Source organism: Salvelinus namaycush, chromosome 10 (assembly GCF_016432855.1).
Source record: "Salvelinus namaycush isolate Seneca chromosome 10, SaNama_1.0, whole genome shotgun sequence".
Taxonomy (NCBI): Eukaryota; Metazoa; Chordata; class Actinopteri; order Salmoniformes; family Salmonidae; genus Salvelinus; species Salvelinus namaycush.
Window position 1 is genome coordinate 25144611 of NC_052316.1, and position 20452 is coordinate 25165062.

Genomic DNA, 20452 nt, shown 5'->3' on the forward strand with positions numbered 1-20452 from the left:
TTAGCATGGCATAAGTCATGGCAAAATGTCTGAAATTGCAGGAACTTTGCTTTAAAACAGATATTATTTTTTTTATCTCTGCCCCATTGCAAAATTAGTAGAATTGCATGAAATATGTTATAAAATGTTCACACCACCCAATGGCAAAATATGTTGAATTGCAGAAAACTTGCTTTAAAACTGCAACATTTTTTCTATGCCCCATAGCAAAATGTGTAGAAATTAACCGTCCAAAGGAGGGTCACTAATAATTTATGTTTTGCAGCAAGGTGGAGGGGAGAGGTGGCCCAACCAAATATTGTACTTGTGTAGAACTGCTTCTGTCACTATACCACTTTCTCTCTCTCACACTGTGCCTAAGATAATTTTCCACTCAGGAACAAAGTTTATCCTATCCTCTCTCTCACATACAGAATAAGGGCAAAATATTGAAGTGAAATCATTTACTTACATGGTATAATACAGTATAAAAACGTAAATATCACAAATACAATATATTTTCTGTTTTCAAACAGTTAAAGCAGTTGCAGACTCTACTGTTTGTGATGTAGCTGCCATTTCATCAGTTTGTGACACTTCAGGGTTGTTCATTTTGTTAAGCACCAAAGCTGCCATTTAGAAAAGCTAGCTGATATTACTACAAAACCTGGGCTGGAGCATCTTTAACTTGACTTCATAATACGGTCATGTTCATCAATTTCACATAGAATTACTTTTAGACATTTACACTGCCAAAATAAAGGAAACACCAACATAAAGGGTTTTAATGGGATGTTGGGCCACCACGAGCTGTCAGAACAGCTTCAATGTGCCTTGGTATAGATTCTACTAGTGTCTGGAACTCTATCGGAGGGATGAGACACCATTCTTTAACAAGAAATTCCATTATTCGGTGTTTTGTTGATGGTGGTGGAGAACGCTCTCAGGCACTGTTCCAGAATCTCCCATAAGTGTTGGGTTGAGATCTGGTCACTGAGACGGCGATAGCATATGGTTTACATAATTTTCATGCTCATCAAACCATTCAGTGCCCACTCGTGCCCTGTGGATGGGGGCATAACCATGGTAGCAAAATAATGGGCAACTTGGCCTGCCCAGAATTTTTATACATGACCCTAAGCATAATGGGATGTCAATTACTCAGGAACCACACCTGTGTGGAAGCACCTGCTTTCAATATACAATGTATTCCTTATTTACTCAAGTGTTTCCTTTATTTTGACAGTTACCTGTATGTTTAAAAGAACTGATCTCTTAAAATCAACAATGTTTTACAAGTTAATAACACCATAGCATTATTCAAATGTACAGTGTAAGGTAACACATACCCCTTCTAATAAGTGTTAGAAAATAATATCTGAGAAAAAGCTGATTGTGTCATAGATATACAATGCTCTGGCAACATAACAAACCACTCTGTACACAGTATTTTTGCTTTACTGTACAGCATACTAAACAAACATTATTGTTCCCATGTGTCATATACTGTAGCTTGTGCTCTGTTCAGTAGGTAAGATACATTTTGAAATGTCATGCAATTATACAAGTTCTAATACCAATCTTGTAAAGACTGCAATCATATGCTTAGGCACTTTCCAAGGCACATTATACAGGTCCAATCTGATATTGAGTGGAAGGGATGTAAAAATGTTACAATATAAGGGACAGGAATCCTCAAGTGGAAACATATAATGATTGAAAAGGTTTGTTGTGCATGGTGTTTGGTTTTCCTGTGTCTCAAACTTAGACTGTGCTTTCAAACATCATAATGAACTCAACAGCATCATCAGTGCTCTGGTATGGAAGAGGAGAGGGTGATAACGTCTTCTGTCATTCACAGTGATTATGCCTCAATTGTAAAGCAGACCAAAAGGGGTCTATGGTGTCCAAAGGCTCATTTCTCCTTGACGTCAATGTTGGCGACACCGTGGACTTGTGTGAGCTGCTTACAGTCCAGAGAAGCCACCAGTTTCCTGGATCCAGGCAGAGTAGGAACAAAGTGTTCCGTCAGAGTCACAGAGGAGCGACTGGCCACGTCACTGAGAGAGGAGATGAGAGAGACACTCAGACCTGTGCTTGTTCAGAACATAAAAGAACAGTGACAGCATACGTCACACATAGTGCACCTTCAGAGTCATAAGGACTAAAGCCGTGCTTAGATGAAGCTGCAGATAATGAACAGAATTATAATTGTTTCTCACCCAACAGCGATCTGTCGAACGCTCTGCAGGCCCAGCCCCTCCACATGGAACACCACTCCCTTCAGTGTGCGTGGCAGAGGGTTAGTGAAGAAAATCTTAGCCGCCATCTTTTTCCCCACCACAGCCTCCCCTGCCGGCTAGGAGGGAAAAGTATAGGAAACTGTTACCACTACAGAACATCTCTGAATCATATTATCAGTAGACAATATCAGACACAGAGAAAGACAGAATATATACAGAAAGAAAAATGCTGTAGATATGATTCATTCAGTCTGTTTAGTTTTGTCTGACCTTAATGATGAGGTCAGGGGTGCGGAGGCGGAAGCTGAACTGAGTGGCAAGGACCTGCTGTGTCTCAGTGACCCGGCCTGAGAGGGTCAGCATCAGAGCAGCCTGGTCCACTAGCTGGTTCTGATAGTGCTGGTACTCAAGGATCCACTCCAGGGTCTTCACTGTTAGGAGAGGAGGACAGGACTAGGGATCAGAAAAACCTGGGCATGCAATGAATAACACTGTCTGAATGAACGTTACTGATGTGTAATACAAGATATTCATTGGCTCACCTTCATTGGCTAGCAGCTCCACAGGCGTTTCGTCCTTCTTGACGGTGGCCTTGAGCACGCCAGTGTAGTACATGACTGCCACCTGGCTGTGGAGGTTGATAGTGCGTGGTAGAGAACTAGCATTTCGCATGACAATGTTCAGTTCTGCATCTCCCCCCATGCGTGGCCCCTCCCCATCCATGGTCACCTCTATTGATATATCCTCAGCGATTGGAGAGGAGTAGGTATCTGGTTTGGAACCATAGCGACTGGCAGTCTCCACAGCAATGCGTTCCTCTTCTGTGCCTGATAGAATGACAATAAAGTGGGAATTAATGCATTTTACTTTCTGGGTGCTTGCCTTGTACAGGAGTCTGCTTGTATACGTGTGTAATAAAACAATGATATGTAATGCATGTCAGTGTTTGCACAGCTATGTGAAGCTACCTTCTGGGTGCTTGTAAAGGTGTGTGATATCGTTGCGTTCGTCTGAGCCCACAGTCTTGGTGCTGATACAGTGGCCCACTGCATTCTTCTCACTGTAGATCTGGGTGAAGGTGCCATCCAGGTTCCTCTGCCAGTATATCTTATCACTGTTCACCTACAGGACAGGTACAGCAGGAAGAGAGAGGTAGAGATGGAGAACATCTGAGACTGACAGGGGCATGTGAGGTCATCACTGTGCATCTGAGATAGACAGAAGATTATTTGTGAAACGTACACTGCTAGCATGGAAAGCTGAGGTCAAGCAGAGAGAGGTATGATAATGACATCTCAGCAAAGGCAAAGGAAGAAAGAGGAAGACACTAGACTAGACTGACCTCGGCAAAGATGAAGGGTGAGTCATGTTTGAGGAACACTTGTCCGTTGCGGATGGCGGTGATGGAGGCAGGGCCGCAGCGGAAGGTGCCCTGGCTGGTCTCCTGGGGGGTGGAGTCTACCGCCTGCCAGCCACCATGACCTGGTGGCAAGTCTGGACGAGCCATCCAACAGTCGTTCCACACGTGGAAGTTCCTAAAGACAGAAATGATGGAGGGATGGGTTATAATTTAGATGGAATCTAGTAAATCCATATTGTAAGAATGGTGTGTGATGACATGACTAAGATGATACACTGAATGAGATATTATGTGTCAGAGTGTGACTGTATTCTACTAACCAGATGGAGTCAGTGTTGAGGTGATCTATAGACTCCAAATTCTCATTGAAGTACACATCTGTTGTCAGGGAGACATCTGTGTCATGGGCAGAGTTGAAGTTGGACACACTACGGGAGGGAATGCCCAAACACCTCAACACTGAAAGAGATAGGATGGTGAGAGGATAGGGGTCAATGCATATCAACCTAGCACCCTCTCATAAAAGTCATTTGATTTGATCATGTACAAACACACACATACAGTAACTAACCTGTGGTGGTGACCCCAGAGAAGACCCAACACTGGCCATATCTGACTGGTATGCCTCCGTCCTTATGGTACTTCTTCAGGATGTCCACACTGCCACTCCAGGCTGTAGGGGAAGTCCCTCCCACATACTTCCCTGACCAATTACCCTCCACGACCCCACAATCATCTGGGGAGTTGATCTGGCATGAAGGAGATTACGGGTTCACATTGGATTCAGTTGATAGTTGGAATAATGAGGTGCCAGTTTGGTTGGACATTGATTGGACTTAGAAGTGATGTTAGTGGTAATAGTGAGGTTTTTAAGACACATTGTGTTTGCGAGGAGAACTCACCATGGCTGAAATGACTCGAACTACATTGACAGGGTCTCCCCAGCCTGAGGGGGGGGTTATACTCTTCTCCAAAACATACAGACAGGCATCCAGGATCCCCTCATCAAACTGAGAAATAGAGAGGTAGAGATGGAAGGAGAGAGAGAAGCATTGACAATGATAGAAATAAGTTAGTTGGGTCTGACCTACTCAGGCCACATTTTCCCATCACCTGACTGACAATCTTCATGTTCCTTCACCTGTCCATAGTTCCATGTTCTTGCACCAATCTGGTTCTCTGTGCCATAGTAAAGCCTGCCGACGTCATTCAGGACATACTCATTCTTCTCATCCTCATCGTCCATGTACACTGTGTCATCTGATGAAGAGAGAGAGAGCGGTCAGATTCAGTTATTCAAAAATAAAACAATTCCATCATGTCATGTCATCAGCCTGAAATGAGGGTGGAGTGGACTATGGAGAGTCTCTGAGTTTACAGAAGGGTGTAAGACTAGATCTTCTGAATGACACAAATTTCCTTCATTACACAAATATATGGCTTACCTGACCGGTTAGATTATGTTTCATGATACCACCCAGAGATCTATTATGTTGGGTGTGAGTATTATTTTTAAGTCAGTGGGCTGAGAACAGGGATAAGCTCTCTTTGTATTCATTTCTTAGGGCTGCAATCCCGTTAACGGGATCGATATGACAACAGCCAGTGAAAGTGCAGGGTGCCAAATTCAAACAACAGAAATCTCATCATTAAAATTCCTCAAGCATACAAGTATTTCACACCATTTTAAAGATACACTTCTTGCTAATCCCACCCCAGTGTCCGATTTCAAAAAGGCTTTACAGCGAAAGCACCACAAACGATTATGTTAGGTCACCGCAAAATCACAGAAAAACACAGCCATTTTTCCAGCCAAAGACAGGAGTCACAAAAAGCAGAAATAGAGATAAATTGAATCACTAACCTTTGATGATCTTCATCAGATGACACTCATAGGACTTCATGTTACACAATACATATATGTTTTGTTCGATTAAGTTGCGGAGAAATTGCAGAGCCACATCAAATAACAGAAATACTCATCATAAACTTTGATGAAAGATACATGTTTTACATAGAATTAAAGATACACTTGTTCTTAATGCAACCGCTGTGTCAGATTTCAAAAAAGCTTTATGGCAAAAGCACAATATTCAATAATCTGAGAACAGCGTTCAGCCACAAAAGCAAGCCATACAGTTACCCGCCAAATTGTGGAGTCAACAAAAGTCATAAATAGCATTATAAATCTTCACTTACCTTTGCTGATCTTCGTCGGAATGCACTCCCAGGACTCCCACTTCCACAAGAAATATTAGTTTTGTTCGGTAATGTCCATCATTTATGTCCAAATAGCTACTTTTGTTAGCGCGTTTGGTAAACAAATCCAAAGTCACGAAGCGCGTTCACTAAAAGCAGACGAAATGTCAAAAAGTTCCGTAACAGTCAGTAGAAACATGTCAAACGATGCATTGAATCAATCTTTAGGATGTTTTTAACATAAATCTTCAATAATGTTCCAACCGGAGAATTCCATTGTCTTCAGAAATGCGATGGAACAGAGCTCGCTCTCACATGAACGCGCATGGTCAGTGCATGTTCAGGTCATGGCAGACCTTACTCATTCCCCTCTCATTCGGCCCCACTTCACAGTAGAAGCATCAGACAAGGTTCTAAAGACTGTTGACATCTAGTGGAAGCCGTAGGAAGTGCAAACTGACCATATCCCACTGCGTATTCGATAGGTGATGAGTTGAAAACCTACAAAGCTCAGATTTCCCACTTCCTGGTTGGATTTATTTCTCAGGTTTTTGCCTGCCATATGAGTTCTGTTATACTCACAGACATCATTCAAATAGTTTTAGAAACTTCAGAGTGTTTTCTATCCAATACTAATAATAATATGCATATATTAGCAACTGGGACTGAGGAGCAGGCAGTTTACTCTGGGCACCTCTAGGCACCTTTTCATCCAAGCTACTCAATACTGTCCCTGCAGCCATAAGAAGTTTTAACTAATTTAATCTCTCTCTCTCTCTCTCTCCAACTCTCTCCAACTCTCTCTCACTCACTCACTCACTCACTCACTCACTCACTCACTCACTCACTCACTCACTCACTCACTCACTCACTCACTCACTCACTCACTCACTCACTCACTCACTCACTCACTCACTCACTCACCTTCACACCAAGGGTTAAACAGCATGCGGATGTCATTCCTTGGGTCATGTGTAGATGTGGCCTTGCCCTTCGGGCTTTGCGTTGCCACAGTGAGCTGGTATCGGCCAATCATGGCAGTGGGCTGGGAGTTAACAGACAGCTTGATCCTGTTGCCGTCCCATTTCACGATCTTGGCCTCCCAACGGTTATCCTCCAGCTCCTCAACCAATGGGATGATGACATGGGTGCCCTTTGCCACTGTAGGCAGGGATCCTGTCCCATAAACACACAGACATATTATTCAGTGGGATAAGAACAAAATGTGGTGCAATATCTCTTCTCTTACTCCTATTTTAACTGAATTGATCACTTTTTGCAAAAAATTACATGAAGTTGCTGTCACTTGTTGCTATCATGAATTTTTTTTGGGCAAAGCTGCCAAAAACAAGAGTTGCATATCGTAATAAAACTTTTCACAGACACACGTTGGCTCATTTCCTGTACTTAGTTATAAACGCCATCAATGTATTCCCTCACAAAGGAGTTCTACAGTGCCTTGCAAAAGTATTCATCCCCCTTGCCGTTTTTCCTATTTTGTTGCATTACAACCAAAACTTCTGTTATTTTAAAACATACATTCTGTTCTCAGCATCAACAAAACTCTCTCTATCCTCTATCATGTTAAGTGTGTTCAGGTGTGTTGGCCACGCCCACTAATTGGCCACACCTGATCTTAATGAGTGCATGTTTTCTTGAAATGGGGTCCCCCCACCTGGTTGTCTAGGTCCTAATTGAAAGGAAAACCCAAAAACCAGCAGACACTAGGCCAGCGTTTCCCAAACTCGGTCCTGGGGACCCCAAGTTGTGCACATTTTGGTTTTGGCCCCAGCACTACATAGCTGATTAAAAATAATCAAATCTTGATGACTAGTTGATTATTTGAATCAGCTGTGTAGTGCTAGTGTCACGCCCTGACCGTAGACAGCCTTTTTATGTCTCTTTTTGGTTTGGTCAGGGTGTGATTTGGGGTGGGCATTCTATGTTTTGTTTTCTATGATTTTGTGTTTCTATGTTTTGGCCGGGTATGGTTCTCAATCAGGGACAGCTGTCTATCGTTGTCTCTGATTGGGAACCATACTTAGGTAGCCCTTTTTCCCTCCTTTCGTTGTGGGTAGTTAACTTTGTTTGTGGCACTATGCCCTTGTAAGCTTCACGGTTGTTTCTTTCGTTTGTTGTTTTGTTGGCTACATTTTAAATAAAAAGGAAAATGTACGCTGACCATGCTACACCTTGGTCCACTTCTTTCAACGGCCGTGACAGCTAGGGCCAAAACCAAAACGTGCACCCTTTGGGATCCTCAGGACCGAGTTTAGGAAACCCTGAACTAGGAACTCCATGGAATGATTTAGACACCCCAGGAGTAGACTGAAACGAACAGCTTTGTACAGTGCATTTGGAAAGTATTCAGACTCCTTGACTTTTCCACAATTTTGGTTACAGCCTTGTTATAAAATTGATTACATCGTTTTTTAGCCTCATCAATCTACACACAATACCCCATAATGACAAAGTGAAAATCGTTTTTTAGAAATGTTGGCAAATTTATTAAAAAATAATAATGTACATAAGTATTCAGACCCTTTGCTATGAGACTCGAAATTGAGCTCAGGTTCATCCTGTTTCCATTGGTCATCCTTGAGATGTTTCTACAAGTTGATTGGACTCCACCTGTGGTATATTCAATTGATTGGACATGATTTGGGTAGGCACACACTTGTCTATATAAGGTCCCACAGTTGGCAGTACATGTCAGAGCAAAAACCAAGCCAAGAACCCGATGGTCACTCTGACAGAGCCCAAGAGTTTTTCTGTGGAGATGGGAGAACCTTCCAAGCTCGGACTTGAACCCGATCGAACATCTCTGGAGAGACCTGAAAATAGCTGTACAGTGACACTTCCCATCCAACCTGACAGAGCTTGAGAGGATATGCAGAGAAGACTCCCCAAATATAGGTGTGCCAAGCTTGTAGTGTCATACCCAAGAAGACTCGAGGCTGTAATCGCTGCCAAAGGTGCTTCAACAAAGTATTGAGTAAAGCGTCGGAATACTTATTTAAATGTAATATTTCAGTTGTCTAAAAAACAGTTTTTTCATTATGGGGTATTTCTAATTGTTACGGATCACCATTAGGCAGCAGCTACTCTTCATGGGGTGCAGCAAAATTAAGGCAGTTATACATTCACAAATAGATTTCACAACATATTAAGTGTGTGCCGTCAGGCCCATACTCTACAGCCACATATCTACAACACAAAATCTATGTGTACGTGTGTGTATTGTACATATGTTATTGTGTGTTTGTATGCATGTGTCTGTGCCTTCACAGTCTCTGCTGTTCCGTAAAGGTATATTTTTAAATCAAATTTTTACTGCTTGCATGAGTTACTTGACGTGGAATAGAGTTCCATGTAGTCATGGCTCTATGTAGTACTGTGCACCTCCCATAGTCTGTTCTGGACTTGGGGACTGTGAGATACCTCTGGTGGCATGTCTTGTGGGGTATACATGGGTGTCCAAACTGTGTGCCAGTTGTTCAAACAGACAGCTCTGTGCATTCAACATGTCAATACCTCTCACAAATACAAGTAGTAAATGAAGTCAATCTCTCCTCAATTTTGAGCCAGGAGAGATTGACATGCGTATTATTATTGTTAGCTCTCTGTGTAAATCCAAGTGCCAGCCGTGCTACCCTGTTCTGAGCCAATTGCAATTTTCCTAAGTCCCTCTTTGTGGCACCTGACCACAGGACTGAACAATAGACCAGGTACGAATGCTGTTACGAATGCAGAGCTGCGCTTTATTATGGACAGACTTCTCCCCATCCTAGCTACTGTTGTATCAATGTATTTTGACCATGACAGTTTGCAATCCAGGGTTAATCCAAGCAGTTTAGTCACATCAACTTGCTCAATTTCCACATTATTCATAAAAAAATGTAGTTGAGATTTAGGGTTTAGTGAATGATTTGTCCCAAATACAATGCTTTGGTTTTTTTATATTTAGGACTAACTTATTCCTTGCCATCCATTCTGAAATTAACTGCAGCTCTTTGTTAAGTGTTGCAATCATTTCAGTCGCTGTGGTAGCTGACGTGTATAGTGTTGAGTCATGCGCATACATGGACACACTGGCTTTACTCAAAGCCAGTAGCATGTCGTTAGTAAAGATTGAAAAAAGTAAGGGGTCTAGACAGCTGCCCTGGAAATGTCTGATTCTACCTGGATTTTGTTGGAAAGGCTTCCATTAAAGAACACCCTCTGTGGTCTGTTAGGCAGGTAACTCTTTATCCACAATATAGCAGGGGGTGTAAAGCCATAACACATACATTTTTCCAGCAAAAGACTATGATCAATAATATCAAAATAATAACAATAATAACAAAACAGCGCCCACAATCTTTTTTTCATCAATTTCTCTGTCAATCATCAGTCATTTGTGTAAGTGCTGTGCTTGTTCAATGTCCTTCCCTATAAGCGTGCTGAAAGTCTATTGTCCATTTTTTTTTACTATAAAATAGCATTGTATCTGGTGAAACAATTTTATCCAAAAGTTTACTAAAGGTTGGTAACAGGCTGATTGGTCAGTTATTTGAGCCAGTAAAGGGGATTTTACTATTCTTAAGTAAGGGAATAACTTTCGCTTCCCTCCAGGCCTCCAGGGCACACACTTTCTTGTGGGCTTAAATTGAAGATATGGCAAATAGGAGTGGTAATATCTTCCGCTATTATCTTCAGTAATTTTCCATCCAAGTTGACAGACCTCGGTGGCTTGTCATTGTTAATAGACAACAATACTTTTTCACCTCTTACCCAAAATTGCAAATTGCAAAATTGCAATGCTTTCATCATTTGATCAGTTATACTTGCTGTCACGCCTGCTCCCGCTCTTACCCCCTGGCGCTCGAGGGCACCAGGCTGCCCTGCACTACGCACTCCTGCCACCATCATTTACGCACACCTGCCTTCCCTGGTCACGCGCATCAGCGATATTGGACTCACCTGGACACTCAATCACCTGTTTTATTACCTCCCCTATATTTGTCAGTTCCCCAGCTCTGTTCCCCACTGCTGCATTAATTGTAATGTGTCTGTGTTACCCGTGTGCTGACGCTGTTCCTGTCTCGTTCCCTATTAAATGTTTGACTCCCCATATCTGATTCGCATCTCCAGCGTCATCCTTGTGACAGAATGCAGCAGCCAACACACAAAGCATCGAGGAGTACTGGCGTTCCGGTTGGTGATGACGTCGGTCCTGGGTCGTCGCCGATGGAACCGGGGGTGCTTAGCCAGCTCGTCGGGCTTCCACGCCCTAGCTGGCTCGAGAGGTTTCCTTGCCCAGGTTGGCTCGGAAGGCGCCCATCCCACGTCGGGCCTCAGCCAGATCGTCAGGTCTTGTTCGCCCAGCCGGCCCAGAATTTCTTTTGGTTTTGTTGATGACGTCGGGGTGGATTCCGCCGCCGATGGAACCGGGGGTGCCTAAGCCAGCTCGTCGGGCTTCCACGCCCTGGCTGGCTCGAGAGGTTTCCTTGCCTAGGTTGACTCGGCAGGTTTCCATCCCACGTTATGCTCCCCCGGATCATCGGGCTCCCTCGCCTCAGCGGGATCGACAGGCGTCCTTGCATCAGCCGGCTCGCCAGGCTCCTACGCCCCTGCCGGTTCGTGGGGAGTTTACCCCCAGCCGGCTTGCCCAGCGCTCATGTCTCGGCCGGTTCGCCCAGGTGGGACGCCGGGTGGCCCCACTAGGGGTGGGGGGGTACTACTGTCACGCTCCCACTCTTTCCCCCCTGGCGCTCGAGGGCGCCAGGCTGCCCTGCATTACGCACTCCTGCCACCATCTACGCACACCTGCCTTCCCTCGTCACGCGCATCAGCGATATTGGACTCAACTGGACTCACTCAATCACCTGTTTATTACCTGTTTATTACCTCCCCTATATTTGTCAGTTCCCAAGTTCTGTTCCCAAGTTCTGTTCCCCACTGCTGCATTAATTGTAATTTGTCTGTTACCCGTGTGCTGACGCTGTTCCTGTCTCGTTCTATGTCCGTTCCCTATTAAATGTTTGACTCCCCGTACCTGCTTCGCCTCTCCAGCGTCATCCTTGTGACAATTGCTTGTGTAATGCCAGTGTTTGTTGCTGGCATGTCATGCCTAAGTTTGCTAATCTTGCCAATTAAAAAAATAATTAAAGTAGTTGGCAGTAGCGGTGTGTTTTGTGATGAATGAGACATCTGATTCAATGAATGATGGCGTGGAGTTTTCCTTTTGTCACGACTTCATCCGAAGTCGGTTCCTCTCCTTGTTTGGGGCGGCGCTCGGCGTCGCCAGCCTACTAGCCATCGCCGATCCACTTTTAATTTTCCATTTGTTTTGTCTTTGTTTCTACACACCTGTTTTTCATTCCCCTAATTATTGTTCATGTATTTAACCCTCTGTTTCCCCCATGGTGTTGTGCGGGATTGTCTCAACGCAGCCTTATAATGCTGTGAAAGGATCCAGGTACCCAAATGATTTGGGTGGATCCCATCCTCCTTATAATACGAGCTATGTTTCCAGAAGGTATAAAAATTGTCAATAAATGTTACACCCACAGAACTGCAATAGTAACTGGCTACGAGATTGATGAGAGAAAAAAACCAATGTAATCCATTTTAGAATAAGGCTGAAACATAACAAAAAGTGGAACATCTAAATAGTCTTTGGGTTTGAAAACGCAGTGAAGGAAAGTTTCATAGGTGAAGGTGGTAAGCTATACAATGACACGCTATACAATGTGATAACTTGTAGTTCTCTTATCTCTTAAATGTTCAAATCTCATTGATCCTATGTCACAATTTTTTTGTGTGTTTGCATGATTAATGCCTAAAGAAATACATTTCCATGTGTCCTATCTGTGCTTGGATTTCATAAAAGATAACCCAAAATAATATAGCAGTCTTATTTAAACATTCAGTGAAAGTTTTAAGGAAGTTCTTCAAAAACCTCCAAATAACCTATCATTTCCATTCTCAAAGCGTTAATAAAAAAAACAGGAAAACTGTTACTGTCACGCCCTGACCTTAGAGAGCTTTTTATGTCTCTATTTTGGTTTGGTCAGGGTGTGATTTGGGTGGGCATTCTATGTTCATTTTTCTATGTTTTGTATTTCTTTGTTTTGGCTGGGTGTGGTTCTCAATCAGGGACAGCTGTCTATCGTTGTCTCTGATTGGGAACCATACTTAGGTAGCCTTTTCCCACCTGTGTTTTGTGGGTAGTTATTTTCTGTTTTGTGTTTCTGCACCTGACAGAACTGTTCGTTGTCGTTTTGCTCTTTGTTATTTTGTTCAAGTGTTTTTTGAGAATAAATCATGAACACTTACCACGCTGCGCTTTGGTCCACTCCTTCTTCAACAGACGACGTCCTGGTCTGTTTTACCTGTCCTTGTGATTGTCTCTACCCCCTGCAGGTGTTGCTTATTTTCCCTGGTGTATTTATCCCTGTGTTTCCTGTCTCTCTGTGCCACTTCGTCTTGTCTGTTCAAGTCAACCAGCGTGGTTTTCCCTGTGATCCTGCTTTTTCTAATCTATTTTGCTAGTCCTCCCAGTTTTGACCCTTGCCTGTTTCTGGACTCTGTACCCGCCTGCCTGCCCTGACCTCGAGCCTGCCTGCCACACTGTACCTCCTGGACTTTGAACTGGTTTTGACCTTTTGCCTGTCCACGACCATTCTCTTGCCTACCCTTTTGGAATATAATAAATATCAAAGACTCAAACCATTTGCCTCCTGTGTCTGCATCTGGGTCTGGCCTTGTGCCCTTATATTATGAACTGGCCATGACAGACCCAGCAGACCTGGGCCAGCTCTGCCATGCTGTCTCCCTGCAGGGAGCCACCATTGGGAGGTATGAAGAGCTACTACTGGACCTTCTGGAAGGGCTTTGTTCCCTGACGGAACGCCACAACCAAGGGTTTAAGGCTATTATGGAACAAATCAGGAAGTTAGCTCATAGGCAGCCTGCCACCTCTGACAACCCCCAACCACCCAGTAACTTTTTCCCTATGAGTGGTGAGTTTGTACAGCCTACCCCGGCTCCCCGAGAACCCCGCTTACATCCTCCGGAGTGATACTCTGGGGATCCTGGTACCTGCCAGGGTTTTCTTTCTCACTGCTCCCTTATTTTTGAGCTATAGCCATCTTCGTTTCCTTCAGACCGATCAAAGATATCGTATATTATTACGCTAATGTCGGGAAGGTGCTCTCCTGGGCTACGGCAGTTTGGGAGCAACAATCCGCCATTTGTCGTCATCTGGAGAATTTCATGGCAGAGGTGAGGAAGGTGTTTGATTCTCCGGTATCCGGGAGATAGGAGGCCCAAAAACTACTTGAATTACATCAAGACTCCATTAGTGTGGCAGACTACACTGTTGCTACTGAGAGTGCCTGGAATCCGGAGTCACTTTTCGATACCTTCCTTCACAGACTATCTGAGGTGATAAGGGCTAAGCTAGCTGCTCTGGAATTACCGGTGGACCTCGATTCCCTCATTGCCCTCACCATTAGAATTGATGGATGGCTAAGGGAACGCAGGAGTGCGAGGTCTGGCCTGTGTCACACTCATTCATTTGCAGTGGCTCGCTCATCTTCGAAGGAATCCAGGAGTCCCGAAGGCTATTTTTCAGAGAGGATCCGAAGCCACCCGAGCTTCCTCGAGAATCCTTGATGATGGGTGAGCCTGATACACCAGAACCTATGCAACTAGGAAGGGCTGGGTTATCGCCTAGGGAACGTTCTCACCGGCTAATCTCCAATTGATGTCTGTATTGTGGAGCTGTAGGGCATTACATAGTCACCTGCCCAGTTAAGAGACCTGAAGCCTTAGTAGGTACAAGCACTCTTGTGAGTCTGACTGGGAATCCTCTAAGTCCCATTACCCAAACTCCGTTTTATGTGAGCTTGCTGTGCAGAGACCAGTCTAAGTCTCTCCGGGGCTTATTGACTCTGGGCAGATGAGAGTTTCATGGATGCAGAGTATGCAGAGTATCATGACCTCCTGGAGGTTCTCAGCAAGGGTCGTGCTACCTCCCTTCCTCCACATCATCCTTACAATTGTGCTATTGACCTCCTTCCGGGCACCACACCGCCTCGAGGCCGGCTATATTCCCTGCCCGGTCCTAAGACCAAGGCCATGGAGGAGTACATCGAGGACTCACTGGCTGTTGGGAGCATTCGCCCTTCTGCCGGCACAAGATTCTTCTTTGTGGGGAAGAAGGACAAGACCCTGCGTCCATGTATTGATTACCGGGGCCTCAATGATATTACGATTAAAAATCGGTACCCTCTTCCACTCCTCTCCTCAGCTTTCAAACTTCTCCAGGGGGCTACTATCTTTTCCAAACTGGACCTTCGGAATGCCTACTACCTTGTGCGGATACGCGAAGGAGACGAGTGGAAGACAGCTTTCAACACTGCCAGTGGACACTGAGTACCTGGTTATGCCGTTTGGAATCACCAACGTGCCTGCTGTCTTCCAGGCTCTGGTCAACGATGTACTCCGGGACATTGAATCGTTTTGTTTTTGCCTACCTCGACAACATCCTGGTTTTCTCTGGTTTTGCCCAGCAACACATTCTCCATGTTCGACAGGTCCTTCAGCGCCTCTTGGAGAATCAGTTGTTTGTAAAGGCTGAGAAGTGCGAGTTCCACCTCTCCACTATCTCCTTTCTGGGATACATTATTGTTGAGGGGAATGTACAGCTGGATCCAGAGAAGGTGAGAGCAGTGCTGGATTGGCCCTAGCCCACGTCCAGGGTAAAGCTCCAACGGTTTCTGGGTTTTGCAAATTTCTACCGCCGTTTCATTCGAGGCTACAGCAATCTGGCGGCTCCCCTCTCTACACTCGCCTCTCCCAAGGTACCGTTCACATGGTCTCCAGCAGCAGACAAGGCTTTTGGAGATCTAAAGCAGCGATTTACTACTTCTCCCATCCTCATCCATCCGGACCCAACTCGTCAGTTTGTGGTGGGGGTTGATGCTTCCGATGTGGGAGTAGGGGCCGTTGTTTCCCAGCGATCCGTCCAGGACCAAAAGCTTCATCCCTGTGCCTTCATGTCTCAACTCTTCGGAGAGGAATTATGACATTGGGAATCGGGAACGTCTAGCAGTTAAGATGGCTCTGGAGGGGTGGAGACACTGGCTGGAAGGGGTCGGAACATCCATTTCCAGTAAGGACAGATCATAAGAATTTAGAATACCTCCGCACTGCCAAGCGCCTCAACCCAAGGCAAGCTCATTGGGCTCTGTTATTTACCAGGTTCAATTTCACCAACTTCTACTGCCCAGGGTCAAAAAACGTGAAGCCGGATGCTCTATCCCGTCTGTACAGTTCCACTGCCACTCCCTCTGAATCTGAGACCATCCCCCCTGCCTCTGGTTTGGCAGCTTCTGTTTGGGGAAATGAGGCTCTGGTCCGCAAGGCAGACCCTGGGGGGGGGGGGGGGGGGGGGCTAACCGTCTGTTTGTTCCTGATTCAGTCTGGCCTCAGGTCCTGGAATGGGCTCACTCTTCCAGGCTTACCTGTCATCCTGGCACTCGTCGAATTCTGGCTTTCCTTCATCAATGCTTCTGGTGGGCCACCATGGTTCCTGACGTCTCGACCTTCTTCACCGCATGCATGGTGTGAGCGCAAAGCAAGACTCTGTGGCAAGCTCCGTCTGGCCTCCTACAGCCACTCCCTGTCCCTCATCGCCCCTGGTCCCATATTTCCCTGGATTTTGTCACTGGGCTTCCTCCGTCAGATGGAAACACCACCATCCTCACGGTGGTTGACAGATTCTCCAAGGCCGCCCATTTCATCCTTCTGACGAAGTTACCTTCAGCCAAGAAGACGGCCCAGCTTATGGTGCAGCACGTCTTCCGAATCCATGGACTCCCGGTTGACATTGTCTCGGACCGGGGTCCTCAGGTCTCGTCCCCAATCTGGAAGACATTCTGCACTCTTATCGGGTCGTCAGCCAGCCTGTCATCTGGGTTTCATCCCCAATCTAACAGCCAGTCGGAGCGGGCCAATCAAGATATGGAGACGGCACTCTGGTGTCTTGTTGCCAGTAACTCCACAACCTGGAGTCAGTAACTGGTCCTGGTGGAATATGCCAGGAACACTCTCCCCTGCTTGGCTACTGGACTCTCCCCCTTCGAATGCTCCATGGGGGTATCAGCCCTCGCTCTTCCCAGAGCAAGAAGTTGAGGTCAACATACCTTCAGTTCAGATGTTCGTCCGCCACTGTCGGCTTACCTGGAAAAGAGCTCGGCGGCTCTTCTGAAGACCACTTCCAGGTATCTTTCACAAACGGACCGCCACCGGACTCTGGCTCCTCGCTATCGGGTCGGGCAGAGGGTATGGTTGTCCACTCGGGACCGACCCCTCCGGGTAGAATCCCGAAAACCTCCCCCGCCCGTTTCATTGGTCCTTTCCCCATTTCTAGAGTCATTAGTCCCACTGCTGTTGCCCCGTACCCTCTGTGTTCACCCTACTTTTCATGTGTCCAGGATTAACCCCTTGTCTCACAGTCCTCTGTCTTCTGTTCTAGGCCCATCCCACCCCCCGTGTCATCGATGGCCGGCCAGCGTATACAGTGAGACGCCTCCTGAGGGTTCGACCACGGGGCAGGGGTTTCCAGTACCTGGTTGACTGGGAGGGTTATGGCCCCGGAAGAGAGGTGCTGGGTTCCTGCTAAAGACATCCTGGACCCGGCCCTCATTAGCAATTTTCACTGCCAACACCCCGGTCAGCCAGGTATGCGCCCTGGGGGGGGGGGGGGGGGTACTGTCACGCCCTGATCTGTTTTACCTGTCCTTGTGATTGCCTCCACCCCCTCGAGGTATTGCTTATTTTCCCGGTGTATTTATCCCTGTGTTTCCTGTCTCTCTGTGCCACTTTGTCTCGTCTGTTCAAGTCAACCAGCGTGTTTTTCTCGTGCTCCTGCTATTTTCCTTTTCCAGTCCTCCCGGTATTGACCCTTGCCTGTTTCTTGACTCTGTACCCGCCTGCCTGACCTGACCTCGAGCCACACTGTACCTCCTGGACTCTGAACTGGTTTTTACCTTTTGCCTGTCCACGACCATTCTCTTGCCTACCCTTTTGGAATATAATAAATATCAAAGACTCAGACCATCTGCCTCCCGTGTCTGGGTCTGGCCTTGTGCCCTTATAGAAAACTTTCAAGGAACCAGAGTAAAACCTCCCTGCAACCTATTAAAATAAACATTCCCAGGACAGGCAAGACTTTCACTTATGTTCTCAGAATGTTTAAAAAACATGCAATTTTACCAGTCAGGAAACGTATGGCTTTGTTCCCACAACCAATGTGAAACCAAAAACATACGGTTTGTTCCCAAAACTTCCAAGAAACCAAATGTGCTAGCTGGGTGCAGTCCTACCACAATAGGGTGTGCTTGAAAAAACAAGTAGAGAAACTATATCTTCCTCAAACACACCTACAGTCCACCCACAGTACACTCATTCTAAAGCTCCATACAGTATCTGTCCTGCATGTTGCTGTTCTATAAATACCAGCATGGCATAGATGGTGATTTGCTGCTTGTCTATTAATACACTGGCTACCACCCAGCAAGCTTAAGACACATCTCCTCATACAGTATAGTACACACTCATACTCTAAGATAAAGTTTACAATCAAGAAGCTGAAAGGGCATTGTGAATTGAGTTGGTGAGCTGGTTGGTGGTTATTAAAGCTGTTTATGGTAGGATATAGTCCTCAGTGGAAAGGGGATTTGAGTAGGACTGTGAGATATTCTCCTCTAAAACACTGGAGACTTGCCACCAACGACATGGATGAATCAGTTACCATGGCGATAACCACCAAAACATAGTGGAGGCACAGGCTTCAGAGACACAAGCACACACAAAGAAGCACACACGCTCATACCCGTAAACACACAACCACTTAAAGTTACTCTCAGAGTTCGCATGATTGGTTATAAAGGGCTTGCTGTTATCATGTGCACTTATTAGCCCTAGGGATTACCCAGAAGGGGGACGGGGAGGCCATTGAGTCATAGTAGCCTATCATGATTCTGCAGAATATCTCACTGACCTGTCTTAAGCTCCAGGTGGAGTCTGTCTGTGTTGGGGTAGTAAGGTCGTGAGAGGTCAAGCCACATCATGAAGGTATTCCCCCTGCGGATGATGAGGTCATCACCGTAGTAACGGTCTGTGTGATGCTCCAGGCGGTTCAGACCCGTCTTGGTTTTCATCAGGTCTATGGACCGCACTGTCAACAACAGCTCTGAGAAAAGGGATATAATGAAGGAAGGCCATTTTAAAGTCAACCATTTTGTCACAAATGTCACAACGTCTAGCGTAGTAATAATAATAGTTTTAAAAGAGTAAATTACCTTCGAGCTCACTTCCACCAGTGACTGGCTTGTCGGCATTCATCCCTGCATTGTTGTCGACATCCGGGATCCCGGTCACGACCGTATCTGTGATGTCATCATCATCGCTCAGTCTTTGACAGCAGCAAGGACAGATCTTACGTAACCATTGTCGACACGCCCCCTCCTCTGTGTTCTCCTCCTCTGGTTCCTCCTTCTCTGGCACATCCTGCCCCCATCCCAATGTGACTGATGGGAACCTACCCACATTAGACAGAGAGTGTCTGACTGACAGCGTTTCCACAGGCATCCTGAGAATTTAAAAAAAGAGGAGCATGTATTGTTGTCATTTTGCTTGTGCTTACTACTCTATCATCAATCCATATCCATCCGATAACTTTTGAACATATGTCATTATAATTGGTCAATTTGCATCACAAATCAAATGTTGTGCTCTCATGAGTGCATGCAAGCTAACTAGCATCTCCTTATCATGTGTGTATGTTGTTTTTCTGTCCTATTGCTCCTTCATCCAACTCTTTCATTCTTATCCAACTTTTTCATAATCCTCTTTGTAGAGGCCTATCCAGTCACTTCTTTAGTCCCTCTGAAAGTCTTTCCCACACTCTGTCTGCATTCTTGCCTCTCACTAACTGTTGCTACATAGTGACAGATCACAGTCTCAATGAGGTAACACTGGAAGAGGGCAGGCTCATTCCTTACGTACGTGCCAATGAGGAGAATCAAAGAAAAGAGTGGAGAAATGGAAGATAAATTATAGACAGAGAAAGAAAAGAATGCTTCTTCTTCATTACTAATACACTTAACACCTCTGCCCTCAGACTGAAAAACAACTGGGAAAGGGAGAGTGAGAAAACATTACACTGATTTTGAATTCATAATAGAAATTGAGCAACTGCTGAGATGTGAATAAGTGGAAAAGTGGGATATAGGAAATCTAACTAAAAATGGAAATACCTAACTACTGCAACAATAACTTGAATCCTGACACAAGCAGTATGCACATGGATGTGTACACATACTGTACATTCAAACACATAATATGTACACACACACACAAACCATTAAAGACATACGGACACATGCTCATACATATACACAATGATAGGGTAAGAAGTACACCACCTGCCCCAGTGCCAAAAATATGAACGGGTTGAGGGCAGGATTGTACGGAATGGGAATGTGTTCCATTTGAGAATGGGTGAATGTCCAGCTTGGCTTTTAGCCATGTCCAGTAGACCTGCTCTGTGTTGTATCTAGCTTGTAAGTACAATATTATTACATACAGTGGACAGACGGAAAATGTACAATTAATG

General features: G+C 45.3%; 1 protein-coding gene across 1 annotated transcript; it reads right to left on the bottom strand.

The window, feature by feature from the left end:
* Nucleotides 1-1844: 1844 nt before the first annotated feature.
* LOC120054503 (protein-glutamine gamma-glutamyltransferase K-like) lies at nucleotides 1845-19425 on the bottom strand. Its single transcript, XM_039001933.1, has 13 exons — nucleotides 19137-19425; nucleotides 18836-19027; nucleotides 6706-6957; nucleotides 4724-4842; nucleotides 4485-4592; nucleotides 4154-4331; nucleotides 3903-4041; nucleotides 3565-3757; nucleotides 3191-3344; nucleotides 2765-3049; nucleotides 2493-2653; nucleotides 2202-2338; nucleotides 1845-2039 (listed from the first exon to the last, which is right to left on the bottom strand). Exons 1-13 carry the CDS (start codon nucleotides 19423-19425, stop codon nucleotides 1895-1897), a joined length of 2352 nt encoding a protein of 783 aa, XP_038857861.1. The 3' UTR covers nucleotides 1845-1894.
* Nucleotides 19426-20452: the final 1027 nt, after the last annotated feature.

Excerpts from the sequence above, each read along its gene's own strand:
- LOC120054503 (XM_039001933.1), bottom strand. The coding sequence starts at position 19,425 with ATGCCTGTGGAAACGCTGTCAGTCAGACACTCTCTGTCTAATGTGGGT. Across the intron at positions 3,758-3,902 it reads CTCAACACTGACTCCATCTG|GAACTTCCACGTGTGGAACG; the intron begins GTTAGTAGAATA and ends TTCTGTCTTTAG. Across the intron at positions 3,050-3,190 it reads CCTTTACAAGCACCCAGAAG|GCACAGAAGAGGAACGCATT; the intron begins GTAGCTTCACAT and ends TCATTCTATCAG.